We start from the raw sequence: 22017 nt of genomic DNA, 5'->3' as shown, positions 1-22017 counted from the left end.
CAAGACCTCAGAAAAAATATTGTAGACCTCCACAAGTCTGGTTCATCTTTGGGAGCAATTTCTTAATGCCTGAAGGTACCACGTTCATCTGTACAAACAATAGTACGCAAGTATAAACACCATGGGACCACGCAGCCATACCGCTCAGGAAGGAGACACATTGTCTCCTAGAGATGAACGTACTTTGGTGCGAAAAGTGCAAATCAATCCCAGATCAACAGAAAAGGACCTTGTGAAGATGCTTGAGGAAACCGGTACAAAAGGTATCTATATCCACAGTAAAACAAGTCATATATCGACATAACCTGAAAGGCCGCTCAGCAAGGAAGAAGCCACTGCTCCAAAACCCCCATAAAAAAGCCAGACTACGGTTTGCAACTGCACATGGGGACAAAGATCGTACTTTTTGAGAAATGTCCTCTGGTCTGATGAAACAAAAATAGAACTGTTTGGCCATAATGACCATCGTTATGTTTGGAGGAGAAAAAAAAAAAAAAAAAAATGGGGAAACTTGCGAGCCGCAGAACACCATCCCAACCGTGAAGCATGGGGGTGGCAGCATGTTGTGGGGGTACGTTGCTGCAGGAGGGACTGGTGCACTTCACAAAATAGATGGCATCATGAGGCAGGAAAATGATGTGGATATGTTGAAGCAACATCTCAAGACATTAGTCAGGAAGTTAAAGCTTGGTCGCAAATGGGTCTTCCAAATGGACAATGACCCCAAGCATATTTCCAAAGTTGGCTTAAAATTGCTTAAGGACAACAAAGTCAAGGTATTGGAGTGGCCATCACAAAGCCCTGACCTCAATCCTATAGAAAATGTGTGGGTAGAACTGAAAAAGTGTGTTTGAGCAAGGAGGCCTACAAACCTGACTCAGTTACACCAGCTCTGTCAGGAGGAATGGGCCAAAATTCACCCAACTTATTGTGGGAAGCTTGTGGAAGGCTACCCAAAATGTTTGACCCAAGTTAAACAATTTAATGGCAATGCTACCAAATGCTAATTGAGTGTATGTAAACTTCTGACCCACTGGGAATGTGATGAAATAAATCACTCTACTACTATTCTGACATTTCACATTCTTAAAATAAAGTGGTGATCTAACAGACCAAAGACAAGATATTTGTTACAAGGATTAAATATCAGGAACTGTGAAAAACGGAGTTTAAATGTATTTGGCTAAGGTGTATGTAAACTTCTGACTTCAACTGTATGTATGTCAATGGTGTGTATTGACAGTATGGACCGTATATGAATAGAAACAGTGTTCAGCAGTAGTTATATAGGATGATCCATGGCTAGAATACTGTAGGCTTGGGCGGTATCCAGATGGTCATACCGGGATATTTGGCACTGAACACAAGGGCCTCTATTTTCAAAACCCCACTGGGCTTCTGTAATCCGAAGGTCAGCAATGCTAACAAGTGTATGTAAAAACATCCTATAGAGAAACGCTAACGAGCGCATTGCAAACATTTTATACAGTCCGAAAACTATTTGTAGGACAGACATCCCAGCTCATAAAGTTATACAACTAACTAAAAAAAAAAAATACTCTGTTTGCTGCACGCACAAACCAAATATTAGAGACAGCAACGCTCTTGATCCAGGAGGGGATTCTCAGCTGTTAGCAAGGTTGCTTTTCAAATATTTGTATTTTATTAGGATCCCCATTAGCGTTTGCGAAAGCCACCACTACTCTTCCACATGTCCACACAGTACATTACATAACAGAGCATTAAAAATAGACAAGAACAGAAGTACACACATTTAAAAAAACAGCACATATATGATAGATAGATGTATATCTATCATATATGTGCTGTTTTTTTAAATGTGTGTACATACATACACACACACAATCTAGGTCTAATATATATATATATAGTCTATCAATTAGAGGTAGACCGATTAATCGGAATGGCCGATTAATTAGGACCGATTTCAAGTTTTCATAACAGTTGGTAATCGGCATTTTTGGACACCGATCATGGCTGATTACATTGCACTCAACGAGGAGACTGTGTGGCAGGCTGACCACCTGTTATGCGAGTGCAGCAAGGAGACATGCTAAGGTGCTAGCTAGCATTAAACATATCTTATAAAAAAACAATCAATCAATCTTAACATAATCACAAGCTAAATACACATGGTTGATGATAATACTAGTTTATCTAGCTTGTCCTGCGTTGCATATAAATCGATGCGGTGCCTGTTAAATTTATCATTGAATCACAGCCTACGTCGCCAAACGGGTGATTTAACAAGCGCATTTGCGAGAAAAAAAAGCACTGTCGTTGCACCAATGTGTACCTAACCATAAACATCAATGCCTTTCTTAAAATCAATACACAGAAGTATATTTTTTTAAACCTGCATATTTAGCTAAAAGAAATTCATCTTAGCAGGCAATATTAAACTAGGGAAATGGTGTCACTTCTCTTGCGTTCATTGCACACAGAGTCAGGGTATATGCAACAGTTTGGGCCGCCTGGCTCGTTGCGAACTAATTTGCCAGAATTTTACGTAACATTCGAGGTTGTGCAATGTAACAGCAATATTTAGACTTAGGGGATGCCACCCGTTAGATAAAATACGGAACTGTTCCGTATTTCACTGAAAGAATAAACGTTTTGTTTTTGAAATTATAGTTTCCTGATTTGACCATATTAATGACCTATGACTCGTATTTCTGTGCGTTATTATATTATAATTAAGTCTATGATTTGATAGAGCAGTCTGACTGAGCGGTGGTAGGCAGCAGCAGGTTCGTAGAGCACTCATTCCAACAGCACTTTCCTGCGTTTGCCAGCAGCTCTTCACAATGCTTCAACCATTGCGCTGTTTATGACTTCAAGCCTATCAACTCCCGAGATTAGGCTGGCAATACTAAAGTACCTATTAGAACATCCAATAGTCAAAAGGTATATGAAATACAAAATGGTAGAGAGAGAAATAGTCCTACAATAACTACAACCTAAAACTTCTTACCAGGGAATATTGAAGACTCATGTTAAAAGGAACCACCAGCTTTCATGTTCTGAGCAAGGAACTTAAACATCAGCTTTTGTACATGGCACATATTGCACTTTCACTTTCTTCTCCAACACTTTGTTATTGCATTATTTAAACCAAATTGAACACGTTTCATTATTTATTTGAGACTAAATTGATTTTATCGATGCATTATATTAAGTTAAAATAAAAGTTCATTCAGTATGGTTGCAATTGTCATTATTACAACACATACATACATAAAAAATAATAAAAATAAATAAATAAAATAATAAATAAAAAATAAATGAATAAAAAAATAAAACAAATATAAAAAAAAATAATAATCGGCATGGACTTTTTTTGTCCTCCAATAATCGATATCAAAAAATCATAAAATCGGTCGACCTCTAATATCAATACATACACACAAACTATCTACGTCAAATCAGGGAGAGGCCTTGTGTCGTGAGGTGTCGATTTATATATTTTTTTAAACCAGGTTTGCTGTTTATTTGAGCAATATGAGATGGAACAGAGTTGCATGTAATAAGGGCTCTATATAATACTGCAGGCCTTCTTGAATTTGTTCTGGATTTGGGGACTGTGAAGAGACCCGTGGTGGCATGTCTGGTGAGGTAAGTGTGCGTGTCAGAGCTGTGCGTTATCAACACTTTCTTATAAAAAGAAGAAGTGATGCAGTCAGTCGCTACTCAACTCTTAGCCAAGAGAGACTGGCATGCATAGTATTTATAGTAGTATAGTATTTATAAAATCAGCTCTCTGACTATAATAAAGAGCAAGACGTGCCGCTCTGTTCTGGGTCAGCTAAAGCTTAACTATGTATTTTTTAGCAGCACTTGACCACATGACTGGACAATAATCAAGATAAAACTAGAGCCCGCAGGACTTGCTTTGTGTTGTGTGGTGTCAAAAAAGCAGAACATCTACTACGGACTGACCTTTCCCCATCTTTACAACCACTGAATCTATATGGTTCTAACCATGACAGTTTACAAGCCAAGGTTACACCAAGCAATTTCGTTTCTTGAACTTGTTCAACAGCCACACCATTCATTACCAGATTCAGCTGAGGTCTAGCGCTGAGGGAATGATTTGTACCAAATACAATGCTTTAAGTTTTAGAGATGTTTAGGACCAGCTTAATACTGCCCACCCATTCCAAAACTGACTGCAACGCCTCGTTATGGGCTTCGGTGACTTCATTAGCTGTGGTTGCTAACGTGTACAGTACCAGTCAAAAGTTTGGACACCAACTCATGCAAGGGTTTTTATTTTTACTATTGTAGAATAATATTGAAGAAATCAAAACTAAGAAATAACACATATGGAATCATGTAGTAACCCAAAAATATATTTTGATTTCTTAAGTAGCCACCCTTTCCCTTGACAGCTTTGCACTATTGGCATTCTCTCAACCAGCTTCATGAGGAATGCTTTTTCAACAGTTTGAAGGAGTTCCCACATATGCTGAGCACTTGTTGGCTGCTTTTCCTTCACTCTGCGGTCCAACTCATCCCAAACCATCTCAATTGGGTTAAGGTTGGGTGATTGTGGAGGCCAGGTCATCTGATGCAGCACTCCATCACTCTCCTTCTTGGTCAAATAGCCCTTACACAGCCTGGAGGTGTGGCATGTCGCTGCAGAACGCTGTGGTAGCGTGTGCCTTGAATTCTAAATAAATCAGAGTTTCACCAGCAAAGCACCATCATACCTCCTCCTCCATGCTTCACAGTGGGAACCACTCGTGGAGATCATCAGTTCACCTACTCTGCGTCTCACAAAGGCAAGCTCAGATTTCCACCGGTTAATGTCCATTGCTCGTGTTTCTTGGCCCAAGCAAGTCTCTTCTTATTGGCATCCTTTAGTTGGGGTTTCTTTGCAGCAATTTCACCATAAAGGCCTGATTCACACAGTCTCCTCTGAACAGTTGATGTTGAGATGTGTGTTACTTGAACCTCTGCAGCAGAGGTAACTCTGGGTCTTCCTTTCCTGTGGCAGTCCTCATGAGAGCCAGTTTCATCATGGCGCTTGGTTTTTACAACTGCACTTGAACAAACTTTCAAAGTCTATGAAATTTTCCAGATTGACTGATCTTCATGTCTTAAAGTAATGGACTGTCGTTTCTCTTTGCTTATTTGAGCTGTTCTTGCCATAATATGGACATGGTATTTTACCAAAATCGGGCTATCACCCCTACCTCATCACAACACAACTGACTGGCATTAAGAAATTCCACAAAATTCACTTATAACAAGGCACACCTGTTAACTGAAATGCATTCCAGGTGACTACCTCATAAAACTAGTTGAGAAAATGCCAAGAGTGTTCAAAGCTGTCATCAAGGCAAAGGGTGGCTACTTTGAAGAATCTCAAATAGATAAAGAACAGGCTTTAATGCCAGTGGCGTGTCGTCGGTAAAATATTTCAACTAGAGGGCCTACATGTTTGACATCCCATTAAAGAAAACCCTCAGTTCTATTAGATACATAGCTCTGAATCCACGATATAGCAAAGGTTGAAAAGCCATAAAACAAGTTCTCAACAGGCTGCACTGAAATCTAACAGTACAGCTCCCACAATCATTTTATCGTCAATATTTTGCAACCAATCAGTCATGTGTATCAGTGCAGTCAGAACATGTTGATTGCCTTTTTCTACAAGCCTGTTAATTTGTTTACTGAGCAATAGCATTGTATTTGGTAAAAAAAAAAATAAAATCTAACTGTTTACTAAGAGCTGGCAGCTTATAGGTCTGCTGTTAGAGCACGTAAAGGCCGCTTTACCACTCTTGGGTAGCGGAATGACTTTGGCTTCCCTCCAGGCCTGAGGACAAAGACTTTCCTCTAGGCTCAGATTAAAGATAGGAGTGGCTATAGAGTCAGCTACCATCCTCAGCAGCTTTCCATCTAATACCCTGACTACACCGCGTTGCGTACGCGAGCGTTACAAAATACATTTAGAAATCTATATTATCCAATTATTGCACCCACACTGCTCATGCGCGCCAACGAGCATCTGCGTTGCCAAGGGCTAAAAATAGAAGTCAGTTCTATTTGTGACACAGATCGCGCTGCAAGTCCTGCCTTTCCTATCTCCTCATTGGTTTATAGAAGCAGGTACCCACGTGCCATTGGTTATACCCACGTGGGTGACTGAAAGACGAAAGGTCAGTGGCGGTAATGCACCTAATTTATGAAAGTTGCCAATCGCAATATAAAGTCCAGAGAAGAAAAAGCCTGGAAGGAGGAGAGATGACTAGAAACGAGTCGGTTGACCGTTTTATGTGTGGATTAATTGCCGGAGTGGAGGACCTTGTGCATTTCAGGTAAAATAACTCAATGTTTATATCCCAGGACAAATTAGCTAGCAACAGCAGACAAATTAGCTAGCAAGTGCAAGCTAGCTAAATTGCCATAAATATTTCATGCTTTTCGACCTGTCCCCAAATTAATGTAATTGGTTCAGAGTTTGTTTTGATATTTGAACCTGCGTGTCCTGATCGCGTTTGGTGTTGGGGGACAAAATAAATTGATGCACGATGGCGCAGCCGGTTTGGGTTCCGTGTTAGTTGTCAATGCCAGGAGTTGTCAGTATTGAGCAATCATTTTTCCACCTGTCCCACACTAACTTTACAAAATTATAACTTACAATGCTTTTCTTTCATTATTATTTTTTTTTTATTTTTATGCATGAATACATGGCTCACTGTTCGTTGTTGGCATTTCCTGCTTAAGTTCACCCACTTTGGCAATGAGGTAATCATTAAAATAATAGCCAATATTACATAGTTTTGTCATGAATAAGCCATCTGATTCAGCGAAAGGAAGCCATCTGATTCAGCGAAAGGAAGCCATCTGATTCAGCGAAAGGAAGCCATCTGATTCAGCGAAAGGAAGCCATCTGATTCAGCGAAAGGAAGCCATCTGATTCAGCGAAAGGAAGCCATCTGATTCAGCGAAAGGAAGCCATCTGATTCAGCGAAAGGAAGCCATCTGATTCAGTGAAAGCGAAAGGAAGCCATCTGATTCAATGGAGTTCAATGTGTCTTTCCACCCATAACGTAATTTAAAGTATGCCAAAGCTGTTTTCCATATCATTGATATTGGCTTTATAACCGTTTCTTATTTTTGTTAAGTTTAGTCACAATTTCCAGTAAGTCGGCCAGACTTAGCCACTCCCTTTGACTGACCCCCCCCCCCCCCCCCATATTTCAACTCCTCATTAATCCATGGAGCCAGTTTAAAAAGTTAGTTTAACAGTTGCATGTTTATCAATAATTGGAAGAAGCAATTTCATACATTCATTAAGGAGTAGCGCCTGGATGTTCCTTATTAAATCACGCCAAACCAACACATTTTTTACACCATTCACATAAGAGTCACAGCAATAACTTTGGTATGATCTCTAACACTATTTTAAGGCCCCGCTTTAGGAACCTTGGTTCTCCTAGATATAGTCACTATATTGTCATCACTACATCCAATGTGTGTGTGTGTGTACACAGCTTTAGAATAGAGTTCTACAGTATTAGTAAACATGTGATCAATACATGTGGATGATCTTGTTCCTGTAGTGTTTGTAAACACCCTGGTAGGTTGATTAATAACCTGAACCAGATTACAGGCACTGGTTAGTGAAGCGTCCTTTTGAGCAGACAGCTTGATGAAAGAGTCAATATTCAGGTCCCCAAGAAAGTACACCTCTGTGTTTACATCACATACACCATCTAGCATTTCACACACATTATTTAGACACTGACTGTTAGCACTTGGTGGCCTATAGCAACACCCCAAAATAATAGGCTTTAGATGAGGCAGGTGAAGCTGCAACCACAACACTTCAATAACACTTGACATGAGATTTTCTCGAACGAACGAACATATACATATACACACATACATATATATATACACACATATATAGCAACACCTCCCCCATAAGCATTCCTGTTACTACTGCAGTATAAAAGGAATTATCTAAGCGAGTCTCAAAAATAGCTAATATATGAATGCTATCTGATGTTAGCAATTTATTGATTTCATGAACCTTATTTCTAAGGCTACATATTAATATGGGCTATTTTCAGCCCTTTCCTGGGTAGCTTCTCCAAGATAGTCATAATATGGAGAAGAGCAAACAAAGCTAAATATACATTTTGTCCATTAATCATTTGGTGTGTGTGTGTGTGTGCGTGTGTGTGCTGCGGGGTTGAAGCTACGAACCCATAGGCTTGGTTCTCTCATTACTTCCAGGCTCCTGGGAGGGAGGGTGGACAATGAGCCGGTCATATCAGATGTAAGTAATGTCCCCACGCGCTCTGGCAGCTTTCATGGCCGGGATAGTTATTTTCTCTTCTGGCACACAGCTTCAGGATAGTCCTTGTTGAGGAAGATGTTTGCTCCTTTCAAGTTCTTGGCTCTTTCCAGAACCGCTACCATGTCCTTGAACCTCAGGAACTTGACCACTATCGGCCTGGGCCTGTCACCTGGGCCTGTCACCTGGGCCGGTGCTGGGTTTTCCAGTCCTGTGGGCGCACTCCAACTCAGATCTTCCTGTGGTCCATCTTCAGTTTCTCCGAGATCATTTCCCTCACTTTGTCCTCAGACTCCGTCTAATCTGGAATAAGCTAACCACTTAGCTTTCTAGCTAACTAGCTAGTATATTAGGTTTGCTAATCAATAAATTAGGGCCTAATAAAAAAAGGTATTTAAATTGACTAATTTACTTTTATGAATTGTAACTCAGTAAAATCATTGAAGTTTGTTCTTCAGTATAGATAATGTATGGAAAAACAGTATGTAAACATTATTCAAGTGACCAGTGTTCAATGAATATGTATATAGGGCAGCAGTCTCTAAAGGGACAGTGTAAGGTTCTGGGCAGGGTACCGGGCAGAGGCCGGCTAATGATTGGCTAATGATGGCCTGGAGATAAACAGCTTCTATCAGTCTCTCGGTCCCAGCTTTGATGCACCTGTACCGTCTCTGCCTTCTAGATGGTAGCAGGGTAAACAGGCTGTGGCTCGGGTGGCTGAGGTCCTTGATGATCTTCTAGATGGTAGCAGGGTGAACAGGCCGTGGCTCGGGTGGCTGAGGTCCTTGATGATCTTCTAGATGGTAGCAGGGTGAACAGGCCGTGGCTCGGGTGGCTGAGGTCCTTGATGATCTTCTAGATGGTAGCAGGGTGAACAGGCCGTGGCTCGGGTGGCAGAGGTCCTTGATCTTCTTGACCTTCTTGACCTTCTTGTGACACCGGGTGCTGTGGATCTCCTGGAGGGCAGGCAGTGTGCGGTTGCAGGCAGTGCAGAATGTTCTCATTGGTGCATCTGTAGAAGTTCGTGAGGGTCTTAGGGGGTCAAACCGAATTTCTTCAGCCTCTTGAAGGGGGGGGGGGGGGGGGGTTGACAATGTCGCAATATAATTTTTGCGCTAGTTGGCTGCATCTGAACCGAAATCCCAGTATTTTTCCATAGCTTGTTCTCCATCTTGTTTTTAAATAGGGAGCAAAAAAAAAAGAAAAGTCTGCACTATTATTTCCATGACTGATCAAAACTAGTTCTCTCATGTCTCTGCAGCAGACATATGCAGCAGACATATGGTGAGCAATGTTTGGAACATCGAATTACAATACATATAGAATCGTAACACACATTGTATCAGCACCTAAGTATCGTAACGATATGGTATCATGAGGTCCCTGGCAATCCTACAGAGTATGCCTCGAAATGTCAAGATTAATTTTTTTTTTTTTAACTCAGTAGCCAAGATGAATCATATTTACTGTTAACACGACACACCCTTCTTTCCAAACCCCATACTACTGTAGTCGGCCACCAGACTACTGCTCAGCCACATTCCAACACACACACACACGACTAACCAACGCTGGGGATTTAGGATGGGGTACAATGGCATGGACTGTTTCCAAACAGGAAGCAGGTCTGGATCACAACATAAACAATCACCATAGCAACACCACCTCACTGCATTCCTTATGTGTACCAGACAGGTAGTAGTATAGTCTAGCTACTTTGAGCATTGCAGTTCTAGGTGAGAGACTTAGGCTGTGTTTACATAGGCAGCCCAATTATGGCCAAACGATCTGATCTGATTGGTTAAGAGACCAAATAGTAGAAAAAACAATTTGGCTGATGTATAAATACAGCCTCAGAAATGTACAGCTGTGTGATAAAAATCTAGGAATCCGTTTGGCCTACCTTGAGTTTGGCCAGTGGCTACAGAGAAGCCTCCTCAACAACCATGTATTACTACTGACTGTGATCGTCTCACTGCGTGTTAAACAATCACCAGAATGCTGGGCCTAATGACAGTGCGTGCGTGTGGGCGTTTTGCTGAAGTGCAAAGCCACACAAACACACACACCCATTTCTCGGAGCGCCTTTACTTCAACCTCGTCACTGACCCCAGAAGACTTTCCCGACTGTCCGCACTACTAAGCGTACGTCATTATGGCCAACATGTGTGCTACAGATCCAACGCTTTACTATGTTTATTACTATGTTTAGTCTCGGCTTCACTTTTGTAAATCAGTACTTTATTTAAAAACAGCAAACATTTGCTGAGCGTATTGAAGATCGTTCACAAGCAGGCATTTCTTTAGTTTTAGTTCGTAGGTCTATGTGGAAATGTACTGAACCAAACAGTTTCTCTCAGTACCTTCAGCCACACTCTAAAGTTCCCGGGTGTCTCAGAGTCTAAGTTGCCCAGGCAAACAACCAGAGAGAGATTATTGTGCTAAATTCCATTCTTAAAAAAAAAAAAAAAAAAATTATAATAATAATAATAATAATAAAATAAAAATAATTTAAAAAAAATATAAAATGGCAGAAGCATTACACTACTGTATGACTGAGGCAGGGCTTAGACAGCAGAGTAGAAGCACAATGCTTCAAATTATCCGGGGAGGGAGAGCGCAGGCAGCTTCAAGCTCGATAACCAATGGAACCCCAGACACAAAACACCTGAACATCACCCACTCTCCAAGACATTCACTATGGATTCAAAATCAATGGAACATCAGGGCTGCATGTGTTCAGTAAGACGTAACATTGTGGAATGTTCAGATAGAAATATATAATCTAGAACAGATGTGCCCCTCTGACAATGACTAGGGGAGTTATCTGACCCGTCAGCTTTTTTCGTGTCCAGTTTGTAGAGTGAGGGGGTGAGTTGAAGGGTCGGGGTTATGAGTCACTACACAGCTATCCTCTGCTGGATTAGCGCCCGCAAATGGGTGGAAACGGCAGCCTGCCAAATCAGCACTGCTGGGTTAGTGTCCACGTGTACCAGGGCCAGGCGAGGCAGGGGCCAGGGCAGGGCGAGAAAGGGGCCCCAACAATGAGCAGAGCTGCTGCAGGTGCAGCCTGGGCTGTGGGAGGGAGGGTGAGAGGGGGTAGAGGGGGAGGACAGGAGATTGGCCACATTCCACACAAGAGAGACGTTTAATATAACTGGATTGTGGACAGCCTTGGAAAGGCTGGCTTAATAAAACTATGACGTGTGCTGCTCTGCTCTCAGAAGATGTCCTCTCTAGGTGGAGAGAAAGTTAGAGAATAATCTTGGCTCTAAACAGTATCGTCAACAAGCTCAGCTCTTCCAGGGTTATTTTATGCATAGAAAAGTCTTGGACAGGCAACATAAAAAAAATACAAATTGAAAAGGAGACTCTAAAATTCCAAAAAATGTCATGATTGGTTTTGCTATAATGTTTGAGTCACTCAGAATAAGAATACGGCATAAACCATCGCAAAATGTGTCACACCTTCGCCATGCCCACCACCTAAGCCCCATTTTGATCCGGAAAAATCCCTGTGAAAACAACCAGACGGAGAATTCTCTAGTTGGATTTGATGAGGGCCATGAGGTGATTAGTGAAATTGGTCCAAATCTAGCCTGCATAGCTCTGAAAATGGATTCAAACGTTACAAAATCTATTGATTATATTACATTCTTTCTACCCTCCAAAAATACATAATCTTTTGTGACAATTGATGAGTCTTCTTCATTGAGTGACAACCCATGTCACTTCCTTGGTTACTGGTCATCTAATTGTGTTTTACTGGAATAAAAGTAAGCTACCGAAGACAACTCGTCTGTCTACCTGCTGAACGGGGCTGACAATAGATTTTACTTGGATTGTTTCATTTCACCATCAGCAATAGCTTTGAAAGTGTTTCTTTAAACAAAATCAGTGTATATGGTCATTTTTAGATATGAAATTATCAACTAAACCCTGTATAACGAGGAATCTTTTGCAAGGCGCACTGCATGGACGAAGCGAGAAGATCACTCCATAAAAACTTCCAAACGGTCAAAAACCATTTGATTGTGCTATACACAGTGCATTCGGAAAGTCTTCAGACTCCTTGACTTTTTCTACATTTTGTTAAAATTACAGCCTTGTTCTAAAATGTATTAAAATAAAAATCCTCGTCAACCTACACACAATACCCCATAATGACAGAGAAAATGGTTTAGAAATTTAAGCAAATGTATTAAAAATAAAAATAGAAATACCTTATTTACATAAGTATTCAGACCCTTTGCTATGAGACTCGAACATTGAGCTCAGGTGCATCCTGTTATCATTGATCATCCTTGAGATGTTTCTACAACTTGATTGGAGTCCACCTGTGGTAGATTCAATTGATTGGACATGATTTGGAAAGCCACACCTGCCTATATAAAGGTCCCACAGTTGACAGTGCATGTCAGAGCAAAAAACAAGCCATGATATCGAAGGAATTGTATAATAACTGCAACCAAATATTTCTTTACTGGGAATATTGAACCACCAAAAAAAAAAATATATATATATATATATATATATATATATATATATATATATATATATATATATATATATATATATATATATATATATATATATATTATTATTTTTTTTTTGAAATGGCCGATTAAATCAGTATCGACTTTTTTTGGTCCTTCAATAGTCAGTATCGGTGTTTTAAAAAATCATAAATTGGTCGATCTCTACCTAAAACAAGGCCAATTCTACACTGGAGTTTCCGACCAAGAAGTAATGAATGTTCCCGAATGGCCGAGTTACAGTTGACTTAAATCTACTTGAAAAATCTATGGCAAGACTTGAAAATGGACTCACAACTGCCGAAGGTCACTGACATGCATTGACTCTGTGTGTATGAATACTTACGTCAATTAGATATTTAACTTTCAATAAAATGTGCAAACATGTTTTCACTTTGTCATTATGGGGGTATCCTGTTTCCATTGTAGTGTGTGAGATTTATTTTGAAGAAAAAAAAAAAAAAAAAATGCATTCATGCTGCAATAAGTGGAATATGAACACTATCTTAAGGTAATGCATCTTATCCATTTAGCGCTGATCCAGAGAGACAGGAGCAATTGCTCAAGGGCACAGACAGACATTTTTCTTTTTTTAACCAAGTCGGATCAGGGATTCGAACTAGTGACCTTTTGGTTACTGGCCCAATGCTCTTAACCGCTAGGCTACCAAGCGACCCTGTATCAAGACACGCGTGAAATCATCATGAAAAAGAGAAAGATGCACAACCCTAACGACTAGGCTAATTATGCCAGAATTCACTTATTGAGACAAATTGTCACCTGTCTGTCTCGGTGAGCATTCATTATCATTGGAGACTACTGTAATGACCATCACTACAGGACACACGTGTGAATACACTAAAGTTAGGGGACAGATTATTTCGCTGTTGGTGTCCGTCTTCTGTTCTTCCCGCAGGTAAACAGGCAGGATGAGGTCCCACCGCAAAGTCTGCTTCCCAAATGGCACCCTATTCCCTTTATAGTGCACTGCTTTTAAATCAGAGCCCTATGGGGTCCTGCTCAAAAGTAGTACACTAGGTAGGGAACAAGGTGCCATTTGGGAAACAGACAAAGTCTCATCAATGCCAATTATGGAAATATTCCCCCATAGAGAGAATAGGACTAGACTAGAGCATGCAAATCTGACATTTGGTTCTGCATGATTTCCACTGAGCTGACCAAGCCTCACAGGGTGTGTCAATAAGCTACATCGACACTGGACATGAATGCAGTCTCTCCAAAAATTGTCATCCATCTGTAGTTTTAAGCTGATCAAACATCGAAGTGCTACTTTCCAGAGCAAGTCGAGTCACACAAAAGTACAATATTAACCAACTAAGAAACAGGTCCATCTGATACATGTTCCATTTTAGGATATGTTCAAGGTTTGTTAGTTTGATGTTTATCTTTCTCTTTGCTGACCAACTATTTCTTCCATCTAAAGTCCACCGTCCAGTTCTTATCTAAAGTCCAGTTCAAACCCAATCTCCCAGGCTTGTGTGTTCATTATGCGTCTGGTATTAACTGATATTTCTCACACAGCAGGCTATATAGGCTAGTCAAAAAAAGGAACACGCACACACACACACACACGCACACGCGGTTAAAAACAGAACATGGTTCTGCTTACCTCTATAGACTGTGATGGTATCTTCAGTTTGGAAAGGCTGGGCTTGGTGCTTTTCAAGTCTGGTAAAGGTTCATGATAAGACTGCCCATGGAAGTCTTCTGGGGAGGGCTTGAGGTCCGGAGACTCGCTGGTCACCTGGTCTTGGCCGTCCATGGGCCGGACGTAGGCTGTGGGCTTCTGGGGCATAACCAGGTTGGGTTTGGAGGCCAGCGGTGGAGGGAAGGTCTGAGAGGGCAGGGTTGTCCCCTCGATGGCCGGAGGCGGGATGTCTTTCTGGGGGTCATCCAGGGGGGACACCATGGGGAAGTGCGAGTCGGGGTGTAGGGGAGAGGCCGGGTGCCTCTCAGGGTGCAGGGGGGAGTCCTGGTGTTCAGAGTCGCTGGGGTCACTGGAATGTAGGGGGGATAGGGGCTCGGCTGGGGGGGACAAGGCGGAGAGGACTGGAGGAAGACTGGCACACTCCCTCAGGTCTGGCCAGAGCTCAGTCTTTCTCTGGTGTGGGTCTGGGCAGGCCTGGCCCTGGCTGAGACCCAGGGAGGACTGGGTGTAGGAGGAGGAAGGACCCTGGATCTTCTTCAGAGGCTGGCCAGAGTGGCTGCCACGGGGAGGACCACCACTCTGGCTCTGGCTTGCCCCGTACTGAGGAGGGTTCTGGAATGGAGGCTTCGCTCGGTCTCGGCTGCGAGATGGCCGCCCATACTTTGTGGTGACGTGAGATTGAGGGTCCTTAGAGAAGCTGTCCAAACACTGGTGAGTGATGGGATTGTTCACGTCTTCATAACTACCCAGCATCCTCTGGATACGGCTGGACAGCTCATCTCCTTTGTTCGTCTGAAACAGAAAAGAAAAGGTTACTCAGGTACATCAGTGTTGTTAAGAAGATGGATCATAGCAGGGTTCTTATCAGCTCTGCAGTAGTTAGCCTTGAAAATGAATAAGAACGATACAGTCTGAGACTGAGGAGGAGAATAACATCTTGCTACACGCTCTTTGTTGTTGCGAAAGTTGACCTGATACTGCTAAAATGTTTACTTTGTGTCGCTGAGTCTACCTTTAAAAACCAAAACACCGTAACATGCAGTGAGGATGAAACTGTTGTTTCACAGATAGAAAAATCAGCTAAACTGTGTTCTTTCTAGATAGTTTAACTATCTAAATATTACTGTTGCCCTTCGTCTCTGTATGTAGCTGACTTTTTTGGCAACCAATCAATATGACCTTTAAAAAGCAGGAGAGTAGACAAGACGAAGTTCTCTGTTACATTAGCTAGCTAACCCCACAGGCTGTGGGTTGCATGTATGGGCTCACTGCATCACACCAAAACATCCTCCTCAGAAAAAGGGCAACGTTGGGCTGTGGTTCAGGAAATAGAAAAATAGCCTTCACCAACACACTCCCTGTCATGGATTTTTTTTAAAGTATAGGATTGGCGTAAGCATTGGCTTGAAGGGAGTTTCCACTATTGTGGAATGCATGGCGGGGAGTGTGCACAAGTACACGTCAGGAGAAGGGTGGAGAATAAGGTTGCCAAAGTACCAACAGTAGAAGACACAGAAACCGAAGAGAAAGCGAGACAACTCGCTGGCTCCTTATTTCTGGTTCATATACAGTCAATGAACTAAGTAGACCAGGCCAAGCTGCAATCGCATTGGTGCCTATGGGAGAGCCACCCCTTAAGCAGATGGGAACTGTGCCAATTTTTGGGGTCAAAATGGTGAAAAAAAACCAGCCTAAGACATCTTCATTTATCCAGCACCTTTGGTACAGCACCACCTCGTGAAGACCAAGAATTCACCTACGCTTTGCTTCACCATCAATTCACATGGCCTGGGCAAGTACAATGCCTGTCCCTAAAAGACTCCTACCTCGCCTCTCTCTGGTCAATATGAGACGCTATGCATTGTGAATCAACCAGCAGTACCTAACCCTAAGCCTGGGATGTTAGTGACAGCTAATTCACATCCTACAACATTGTTCACCTTGAGAGGCTGGCCTTGTTCACAGACCCAGCTGACGACAACGCAACATAAGGATTTGCCAGAATGAACCAAATGCATCACAACAGGCAGCCGACCAAGGAAACAGAGCCTCCCATTCATCCACTGAACAAACAAAGCAATCAGCTTAGCCATGGTAAAGGGATATACTTTACAGCTGCCAGCCACCAAGGGAAAGTAGTGCTTCTTTATAAGAAATAACTGAGTTAACAGGAGAAAAGACTGAAAGAAAGTGATTGAGACGGTGTTAAGTAGAAAGGGTGGACTATAAAATGATCTAATAACATTATTAGGTTCATATTTTCACAATCATTTGTAATTTTCTATTTTTTTTTTTTAAGGATTGCTTAGAAACGTCTCAAGCCTTAGCCTACTTCCCTGACCACACACACACACACACACACACACACACACCCCTGCATCACTTCCCATGTGCCCAATAATGTTTTGTACCATGTTTTGTGCTGCTACCATGTTGTTGTCATCGTAATGTGTTGCTATCACGCTTTGTTGTCTTAGGTCTGACTATGTAGTGTTGTGGTGTCTTGTGATGTGTTTTGTTCTATATTTGTAATCCCAGCCCCTGTCCCAACAGGAGGCCTTTTGGTAGGCCGTAATTGTAAATAAGAATGTTAACTGACTTAAATAAAAGGTTTAAAAATATATATTATACAGCCTCTCTCTCACGGACCCACTGGACACCAAGGCCAACCAGCACACAGACACGGAATTAAAAAAGAGCCTCACCAAATTGCATTATTTTAAGCTGCACCCTCTTATTTTCTAGGAGCCTAAATAGCTAACTGTGTTCCTTTAAAATCAGGGGTGGACAACTTTGATTGTAACTCATGAGGAAGAGGGTCTGCGTACCCACATCCATACCGACAAAAGCCCTAGCATTTTGGGGGACCGAAGTTGTGTTTTCCGGGGCACCCCCCCCCCACCTTGCAAGCAAAACATTTTATCAGCCCCACTTGACTGCAGAGATTCATGCAGAGTTCTTTTTCTGCAATTCTACACATTTTGCCATTGGGCAGAGAGAAGATTTAGCAATTTTATAACTAATTTCATGGTCGGTAATTTGACCATGATTACTACAAATTCAGATATCTGAACCTTTAGTCTAAATAGCTTTTGTCAAATTGACAACAAAAATGTATTACTTTTTGTATTTTAGCTAACCCAAACCATTTTCCTAACCTTAACCTAATTATCCTGATCTGCCATGTCAATTCTCCCAACTTGCTGCACAAGTTATATTAACCTGCTATGAAAATAAGTCAATTTAGACTAAAGCTGTATCCATTCTAGACAAAACCATCCCTGCTTTAAATAACAAGCGGCTGCTGGAGCTGACAGGTTCTGACGGGGGACAGAACCAACTGGTTGGTCCTCCGGTTTAGAGTACTCCTCAGGGGTTCCCATTCCCTCCTGAGTAGTGGCTCCAAGAGGCCTCATTACCCGAACAGCTCCATGGTCTACAGAAGAAGTGGCTGGCTGGGGATTCCATCTATTTCCAGAGGACATGGCTGACTGGGGGTTCCCATCTGTCTCCAATCACAGGCTGGGATTTCCATCCACATGGCCCCATCCTCAGTGATGTCATCAATAAACCAAACTGTGTGAGGCAAACCTATCAAAATCTCATAGCTACTTGCATAGCCTACTCTCTGTAGTCTGTTAGGCAGAGGTTCTCAAAACCATGTGTTTGATCTACAACCAGAGCTGGCACACCGGATTCAACTTGTCAACTAAATCATCAAGCCCTTGACTAGGTAAATCATGTGAGCTAGTTCAGGGCTAACAACAACATTGTAAACCGTCTAGGATGAGTTTTGAGAACCACTGCTGTACAGTGTATGAGGATGTAGTACTATAAACAATTCCTCATGAAATGCTATTATAAAATCATTTAGGCACCGTTTCCTTGCTACAGCTTGCTAGAGCTCCTCAAGGTGTGAGTACTATGAAACATGCACAATAACATATTAGCTAGATGTGCCTCGTAACGGACTCCCCTGTTACAATCTGATATGGATTTTCTGCAGTACACAACTGAAAAGCAATAAAGTAGTTCCTCTAACCTGGAAAGGCCCAGATTTAATCCTCTGGTATATAAACAACTTACTTTTGGTAAAGTGGACACCTGCTCATCCAACATCTCATTCCAAAAATAATGGGCATTAATATGGAGTTGTTCCCCCTTTTGCTGCTATAACAGCGTCCACTCTTCTGGGAAGGCTTTCCACTAGATGTTGGAACATTGCTGCGGGAACTTACCACAAGAGCATTAGTAAGGTCGGGCACTGATGTTGAGCGATTAGGTCTGGCTCGCAGCCGGCGTTCCAATTCATCACAAAGGTGTTTGATGGGGTTGAGGTCAGGGCTCTGTGCAGGCCAGTCAAGTTCTTCCACATCGATCTCAACAAAGCATTTCTGTATGGACCTCGCTTTATGCACAGGGGCATTGGCATGCTGAAACAGGAAAGGGCCTTCCCCAAAACAGTTGCCACAAATTTGGAAGCACAGAATCATCTAGAATGTCATTGTATGCTGTAGCATTAAGATGTAACTTCACTGGAACTAAGGGTCCAAACCATGAAATACAGCCCCAGACCATTATTCCTCCTCCACAAAACTATAGTTGGCACAATGAATTGTGGCAGGAAGTGTTCTCCTGGCATCCTCCAAACCCAGATTCCCAAATGGTGAAGCTTGATTCATCACTCCAGAGAACACATTTCCTCTACTCCAGAGTCCAATGGTGGCAAACTTTACACCCTTCCAGCCTGCGCTTGGCATCGCGCATGGTGATCTTAGTCTTGTGTGCTGTTGCTCGGCCATGGAAACCCATTTCATGAAGCTCCCGATGAACAGTTCTTGTGCCGATGTTGCTTCCAGAGGCAGTTTGGAACTCGGTAGCGAGTGATGTCAGCCGAATCCACTAATTTGAAGGGGTATCCATATACTTTTGTATATACACAGTGCATTCGTTTCCATATACACAGTGCATTCGTATCCATATACTTTTGTATACACAGTGCATTCATAAAGTTCAGACCCCTTGACTTAACATTTTCTTACGTTACCACCTTATTCTAAAATGTATTAAATTAGTCCCCCCCCCTCAATCTACACACAATACCCAATATTGACAAAGCAAAAACAGGTTTAGAAATGTGTAAATGTATTCAAAATAAAGTGAAATATTACATAGGTATTCAGTACGTTGAAGCACCCTTAGCAGTAATTACAGCCTAGAGTATTCTTGGGTATGACGCTACCAGCTTGGCACACCTGTATTTGCGGAGTTTCTACCATTCTTCTCTGTAGATCCTCTCAAGCTCTGTCAGATTGGATGGGGAGCGTCGCTGCACAGCTATTATCAGCTCGCCTCAGATGTTCGATCGGGTTCAAGTCCAGGCTCTGGCTGGGACACTCAAGGAGACTCCTGCGTTGTCATGGCTGTGTGCTTAGGGTCATTGTTTCATTGGTAGTGGACCATCGCCCCAGTCTAAGGTCTGGAGCAGGTTATCATTAAGGATCTGTACTTTTCTCTGTTCATCTTTCCCTCGATCCTGACTAGTCTCCAACATCCCCACAGCATGATACTGCTACACTTCACCGTAGGGATGGTGCCAGGTTTCCTCTAAACATGATGCTTGGCATTCAGACCAAAGAGTTCAATCTTGGTTTTATCAGACCAGAGAATATTGTTTCTCATGGTCTGAATGTCCTTTAGGTGGCTTTTGGCAAACTCCAAGTGGGCTGTCATGTGTATTTTACTGAGGAGTGGATTCCATCTGGCCACTCTACCATAAAGGCCTGATTGGTGGAGTACTGCAGAGATGGGAGAACCTTCCAGAAAGATGACCATCTCCGTAGAGGAACTATGGTCACTCTGACAGAGCTCCATCAGGTTCATGGTCCCCTCCCTGACCAAGGCCCTTCTCTCCCGATTGCTCAGTTTGGTCTGGTGGCCAGCTCTGGGAAGAGTCTTGGTGGTTCTAAAACATCTTCCATTTAAGAATGTTGGAGGCCACTGTGTTCTTGGGGACCTTCAATGCTGCAGAACGTTTTTGGTACCTTTCAACTGTGGGACCTTGTATAGACAGGTGTGCCTTTCCAAAATCATGTCCAGTCAATTTGAAATTTTACCAAAAAGTGGACTCCAATCAGGTAGTAGAAACATCAAGCATAATCAATGGAAACAGGATGCAGCTGAATCAATTTGGAGTCTCAAAGCAAAAGGTCTGAATACGTAAATAAGGTATCCGGTAATCCTGTTTTCGCATCATCATTATGGGGTATTGTGTGTAGATTGAAGAAAAACATTTAATCAATTTTAGAATAAAAGCTGTAATGTAACCAAATCTGGAAAAAGTCAAGGGGTCTGAATACTTTCCAAATGCATGTATATAGGCCCTGCCCCCTACTCATTTCAGACCTCCCTAAGAATGACTCAAAGCCAGGGCACTAGGCCTATTCCCTACATCAGGGACGGGTAGCTCCAGTCCTCCGGGGCTGGAGGGGTGTCACACACTGTCCACATCCCTAGTCAACACAGCTGATTAAACTAATTGCATTCTAAACTGAAGGTCACGATTGGAGTCAGGTGTGTTAGCTGTGGCAAAAGTGTGATACCAATCAGGCCCCAGAGGACTGGAGTTGCCCATCCCTGCACTAGGCTGAGACAGTTACATAAGAGAATATCAAAAAACGCCCTTAAGCCTGGAGCTAGCCTTTACTACAGCTGCATCAATGAGAGCATCTTGACTGGCTGCGTCACCGCTTGGTATGGCAACTGCTTGGCATCAAACCGCTACAGAGGGTTGTGTGCACGGCCCAGTACATCGCAGGGGCTAAGCTCCCAGCCAATGAGGACCAAGTGGTGTCAGAGGAAGGCCCTACAAATTGTCAAACACTCCAGCCACCCACATCATAGACTGTTGTTTCTGCTACCGCACGGCAAGCAGTACCGATGCATCAAGTCTGGACCCAACAGGACCCTGAACAGCGTCTACCCCCAAGTCATAAGATTTCTAAATAGCTAACCAAATAGCTACCTGGACAATCAGCATTGACCCTTTTGTCACTAACTCTTTATTATCCATGCTGTTGCCTAGTCACTTTAGCCCTACCTATACATACATCTCTACGTCAATTACCCCATACCCCTGCACATCGACTCTGTACTGGTACCACGTTACTCATTGTGTATTTATTCCTTGTGTGTTCTCGCTGCATTGTTGGGAAGGGCCCGTAATTATGCATTTAACGATTAGTCTACACCTGTTGTTTAGGAAGCATATGACAAATCCATTATTTTTTTCAATTTTATTTGACTTCCGTGGTAACTAGACCTAGGCCACAGAGGGGGGTCACGGTATGAACTAGAGGTCGACCGACTAATTAGGGCCGATTTCAAGTTCTCATAACAAATCGGTAATCTGTATTTTTGGACACCGATTGTGGCCGAATTTAAAAAAATGTTTTAACACCTTTATTCAAACTAGGCAA

The 22017-nt window shown here is 42.3% G+C and overlaps 1 protein-coding gene across 1 annotated transcript in view; it reads right to left on the bottom strand.

Annotated features, from left to right (window-relative positions):
• The window catches only part of LOC106568507 (AF4/FMR2 family member 1), a 95713-nt gene that overhangs the window by 45151 nt on the left and 28545 nt on the right, over nucleotides 1–22017 (bottom strand). Inside the window, exons 5-7 of the mRNA XM_082959761.1 lie at nucleotides 14501–15331; nucleotides 11329–11410; nucleotides 9212–9347 (exon numbers count right to left, since the gene is read on the bottom strand). Of these exons, the coding sequence (XP_082815887.1) occupies nucleotides 9212–9347; nucleotides 11329–11410; nucleotides 14501–15331 (1049 nt within the window). The remainder of the gene's footprint in view (nucleotides 1–9211; nucleotides 9348–11328; nucleotides 11411–14500; nucleotides 15332–22017) is intronic.

Source organism: Salmo salar, chromosome 13, assembly GCF_965601325.2.
Source record: "Salmo salar chromosome 13, fSalSal1, whole genome shotgun sequence".
Lineage (NCBI taxonomy): Eukaryota > Metazoa > Chordata > Actinopteri > Salmoniformes > Salmonidae > Salmo > Salmo salar.
This window is presented reverse-complemented; position numbering and strand designations above follow the sequence as displayed.